The sequence below is a fragment of the Formica exsecta genome, unplaced genomic scaffold, assembly GCF_003651465.1.
Source record: "Formica exsecta isolate Colony F162 unplaced genomic scaffold, ASM365146v1 scaffold22, whole genome shotgun sequence".
Taxonomy (NCBI): domain Eukaryota; kingdom Metazoa; phylum Arthropoda; class Insecta; order Hymenoptera; family Formicidae; genus Formica; species Formica exsecta.
Genome location: NW_021849497.1, coordinates 31,875 through 37,361, shown reverse-complemented (window position 1 = coordinate 37,361; position 5,487 = coordinate 31,875). Strand labels below are relative to the sequence as shown.

Here is a 5,487-nt window from a genome sequence, read left to right as displayed (position 1 = left end):
TTCTCGTTGGGGGGGGGGGGGGGGGGGGGGGTATCTTACATCTCAACTTTCTCCGAGCGATTTAAACAGATCCTTTACGATATTGACATGAGATTATCTTATGTCGGACTTGATAAACTTCATAGTTTCGTCAAGGTCCATAAAGACTCAATTCCGAAAGATACAATAACTTAATATATAAAATTTTGTACAAAGATTGCGATGCGTCTTACGTCGAACGAACTTGTAGACAGTTAAAGAAACGAATTTTCGAACATCGGAACCACATCTGTAGAAATATATCACAACTCTCGGTCATAACAAATCACATTCTTGAGACCAATCATAAATTTGACTCGGATGGAATCGAAATTTTAGACAATGAAATTTTGCTCGATAAGAAGCTTGTCACCGAAATGTTGTTCATTAAGAAGCAAAAGAATGGCCTGAACCTGCAAAGAAATACGGAAGGCTTACCCCACGCATTTGCGTAACAATAATGGAGAACTTGCCAAAAATTAAAAAAAGATTAAATCTATGGAATTCATCCTCTTCCCATTGTTTTTATTTATAGAATCTTTACGTATCAACCTCATCATTACATTATCACATAATTACATTATTTAATCACTATTAACGTAGTTAGTAGGTTTGGACCACCGACGGATACATATCTGACGATGACGTGGTCGGCTAATTTGCACAGACTACTGGGTTTTGGTGAGTCGTTCTGTTCGATTATCGATTTCAATTTGATTTTCGATTGTAACAACTAATATTGCGTAGATAAGAATTTAATTTTTACATATTTTGTGCTTCATAGAGGAAGCTTTGTTTTCGTGACAAAATATTTTTTTTATGCCAATGTGTTTAAAATGTTCCAAAACGTCGAAAAATCATATTTTTTTTAAATTTTTGTACGTATGTATGTATGTACGGAATGTACATTGTACAACCTCTAACTTCCGCAATTTTTGACATATCGGTCAAAATTTTTTAAAATGAATAGAATATCATTAAAGGATGGTTGGTATTGAATTTGATGAGAATTGGTGAAAGGATTCATCTTTTATAAAATTTTGAATTTTTTGAGAAATGTCTGTACACGCTGTAACTTTCGCAAATTTTGAGATATCGGATTAAATTTTTTTACATGAATAGAATGTTATTAAAGGATGGTTGGCATTAAATTTGGTGAGGATCGGTGAAAGTATTCATTTTGTATAAAGTTTTGAATTTTTTGAGAAATGTCTGTACACGCTGTAACTTTCGCAAATTTTGAGATATCTTTCTCTGAGGAAGCCAAAATTGAAAAACTCGTTTGCTTTAAAAAGCTTAAGCTTTGTGAGCGAAATAAAATGATGAGGAAGCAAATTTCTAATTTGCACAATTTTCATCTTGTTTATCTATGCTAAAAATGGATCAAACAATGGTTCAAAACATATTTAATGCATATTTGTCAATGAAATTAAACAACAAAGAAGTTGGCGCACTAATAACCGCGCCTCGGCTCTTATTTGCTAGTTTCCTCATTTAGTAAATTTATAATCAAATCAGCATTATGTCCTTTCTATTCTTTCCTTGAATGCATCTGCATGTATTGATTAATTGAGATGTGAAGGATCGATTCCTATTATATTTCAAGAATTTATCAAAAAAATGGGTATAACCTATTTTTTTGCATAAAATGTTTATATCTTACCTTAAGAGTAACGGCGTGTCAATATAAAAACGAACTCGGAAATATAACACAAAAGCTGGTCTTCCGCTGCTGTCTAAACCCTGAAAATAATACGTATATAGTAAGATTAACAATTAATAGTAAATCAAGCAATGATAAAAGTTGCATGCTATTCTGATAATGGCTATCATGCCATTAGAAATATATTGCAATTATAAATACGATATAAATTATTATATGCTTGTAATATATGTATATACATTTAGTAGGGTTGGATAGTAACTAGTTAAACAGTTAAAAGCTAAATTAAAAACAATTTAAAGAAATTAGGCTCTCGAGTGATATCACAAATTTCAAATAATCGCGGGCTAGTAAGAGCCAGAACGCAGATGGTAGTGCGTCAGTTTCATAGAAAAATAAGTTTTCTATAAAACTGATTATGTGCACAGGGCACGATATTTTTCTCGCCTTCGTCTCTCCAGGGGGGTAAAGAAGGGTTAATATAAATCTCGAATTGAAATTAATTTTAGAAAAATCTTGGTATAGCACCAAGTAAATTTCGTGCCCTGTGCACGTAATCAGTTTCATAGAAAACTTATTTTTCTATGAAATTGACGCACTACTATCCGCGTTCTGACTCTTATTAATCCGCGATTATTTGAAATTTGTGATATCACTCGAGAGCCTAATTTCTTTAAATTGTTAGTTCACGCCGGCTGAAAGATGGCGTTATTAGTAATAGATATTTACATATAAGGCGAATGGGAAGTATCGGTGGTGTGGGGTCTGAATAGCTCAGAGGTGAAGGCAGTCGCCCGGCAAGCGAAACAGTCGGGTTCGATTTCCGATTCAGCGACTTTGCCCCGATATTTTTCTTGCCTTCGTCTCTCCAGGGGGGTAAAGAGGGGTTAATATAAATCTCGAATTGAGATTAATTTTAGAAAAATCTTGGTATAGCACCAAGTAAATTTCGTGCTGTAGAAAACTTATTTTTTTATGAAACTGACGCACTACCATCCGCGTTCTGGCTCTTACTAGCCCGCAATTATTTGAAATTTCTAAATTAAAAAGTTGAAAAGTTAATAAAGTTAATTAAATTAACTTTTAACTCTTAACTTAGTTAGTTAATTTTAAACATGTTAATTTTTAACTTAAACTAGTTATTTTTAAATGCATTAACGTTAACTTATTAACTTTTTTTATACAAGTTAAAATAGTTCATCAATATTAAAGTTGTGAGAAAATGGTTGATCATAATGCGCATATTTCATTTGTCATACAAGTTTGTCGGAAAAATGACGGACCATAATTAGGAAATGATACTTCTATTAAAATTTAATAAGTATTTCTAAATTGCTTTAATTTAGAGTGTCTAACAATTAAAAATAAAACGCACGTGTGCAGGTAGAGCGGATCAAATTAAACAAGAAAGTCCTCTACTATTTTGTAAATTTCACAATAGTTAATAAGGAATTAAATAAACAATATTAGTGAACATATGCCCATGATGCGGCGACATGATCTCTGCAAACAAAGTTTCATTCAAAATGACTTGAATCTGTTGATGATCCGGTAAAGGCAAACGATTCATGATGGTAGATATCGGAGTTGTGCAGTTAGCATTATGCACCGCTTGCTGTTGCCAACAAATCATCAACAAGTTCGAGCCATTTTGGATAAGACTTTGTGTACAGAGCTCGATCTCTCGCTTCCCGCGTACTCATTCGCTAATATTGTTTAATTAATTCCTTGATAATTATAGGGGAAAGTAAGGTAAAACCGGGTAGGCAGGTCAAATCGGGTACCTCTGTTTCTTCGTGATAAATGCTACTATCTTTGGCTAAATCGTGTTATTAGTTGTAGATTATCGCCAACATTATTTTGAGATGAACCGTTCACACGATATTTTTTTTTTTGAGAGAAGTTCCACATTTTCGGGCCAAAAAAGATCAATATCGGGGCAACAATCGAGTCGTTATGGACTTTTTCTACGTAGAGCATCTGCTTCGGTAAATGCAGCATTGCATTCTGTACATATTAGAGAGTATATCGCATTAGTTTTGATCGTCACTTTGTACGTCGGAATATACAGTCGTCGTGTTTGTTATTTTCTTCGTGTTGGTGCAAAACTGGGTACCTACACACCTCATGTAATGAAAAGAGGAAAAACTGTTATCTTGATTTTGTCTCCCTACAAAAAGCAGTTAGAAACGGGAACTACCACTCAGAAAAAGAAACCACTAAAAAAAGCTTTTTGAGACCCCTAAAGTTAAAAAGTTAAATAAGAAAATCTTGCAGCAATGTAGAATAAGAGGATATCTTTATTTATGATTTTTGTCAATAGAATACATCTTTGTATCGTATTTTGATTAAAATAAATCTTGATTTTATAATTAGACGGTGTTTTGCATACTTTAAATAGATACCCGGTTTTACCCTACCAGTAGGGCAAAACCGGATATTTTGACTTATCCAAAAAATCTTGTCATCCTTGGAAACCAAATATTTTTTTTCAGCAACTAATCCCCTACAATAAAAAATTAAATAATTTGTAGAATGATACAGAATTTTCCTGTTCAGTTTGAATCGCTCTATCTGCACACAAGTATTTTGTTTTCGATTGTTTTTAATTATTCTTAATTAACCGTTTTGTTTTTAAATACCCTATAATATCTGTATTAACTATATAACTATAGTATATTTAAATAATGTGTATTATTATATAAGGAAAGATACATTAAATCTCTTATAAAAGACTACATTTCTATTATATCACCTAATTTAAAATGTACAAATTAACTAATAAAGGCTCTTATGAATATATCATATGAAGGAAATAAAAGGCAATCAAAAGCCAGCGCGGTAATTCGTGCGCATATGTTTTATTACAATCAAATTATATTGATAGTTTGACTACGTCATAAACAAAATCACAGAAAGCGTACGTTTCGGTCCCTTTTTTGGACCATCCTCGGCGCAATTACAAAGTATATGGAATATATTATATCAAAAATGTGACAGTAATAATATGCAGAACAAGAGTGAGTCACCCATGTTGTCAGATGGTAAATGTTATATTTTGAGACAGAAAGAGATTGTCCGATAAAATATACTACATTAAAAAATAACTGGCAATATAATTATACCGAACTTGAATGAGCCACCCATGTTGTACAAAAGGCAAATGTTACACACAGATGTTCGAGACAGAATGTCAAGTCTTTTCATATCGCATAATATGCGCACAAATTACCTCGCTGGCTCTTGATTGCCTTTTATTTCCTTTGTATTAAAATGTACAATTAAAAGATTAATTATATAAAAAACATATTAAAACATATACAGTTTTGCATAATTAACTTTTAACTTTGATGAGTTAATAATTTTTTAACTTAACTTTAACTGACAAGGGGAACACCAGGTTATGTCCCTTTCGATTTCGCCGAGCTTGAGGTATATTATAATCCTACCCTCCCTCTAATTCATGGTAAAATAATACGACCCAACTCTCAAGTATTCGCAAAAAAACGCGTTCGAAAATTTGCGTTATCAATATGTATGGAACTGTAAGTACAGATTAGCAACTAATTGTAAACAGCGTGGCTTGGTGGATAAGACGCGCGGCTACTACGCTGCGTATTGCTGGTTCAACTCTTACTTTCCGAAAAAATTTTTTTTCCTGTCTGAACTGAAGCGGATTGTTGTGTTAGGTATTTTTATTATTTTAAGTGATAAATTATTATTATTAATTGTTTCAATTAAAAAATTTTATTTAAAAATTAATTTATTTATTTATTTGCTATGCGATAACAGTTATAATAAATATA

At 32.3% G+C, this 5,487-nt stretch overlaps 1 protein-coding gene across 1 annotated transcript in view; it reads right to left on the bottom strand.

Moving 5' to 3' along the window:
• LOC115235387 (protein expanded-like) overlaps positions 1-5,487 on the bottom strand; it is a 45,639-nt gene that overhangs the window by 17,763 nt on the left and 22,389 nt on the right. Inside the window, exon 3 of the mRNA XM_029807147.1 lies at positions 1,682-1,761. Coding sequence (XP_029663007.1) covers positions 1,682-1,761 — 80 coding nt within the window. The remainder of the gene's footprint in view (positions 1-1,681; positions 1,762-5,487) is intronic.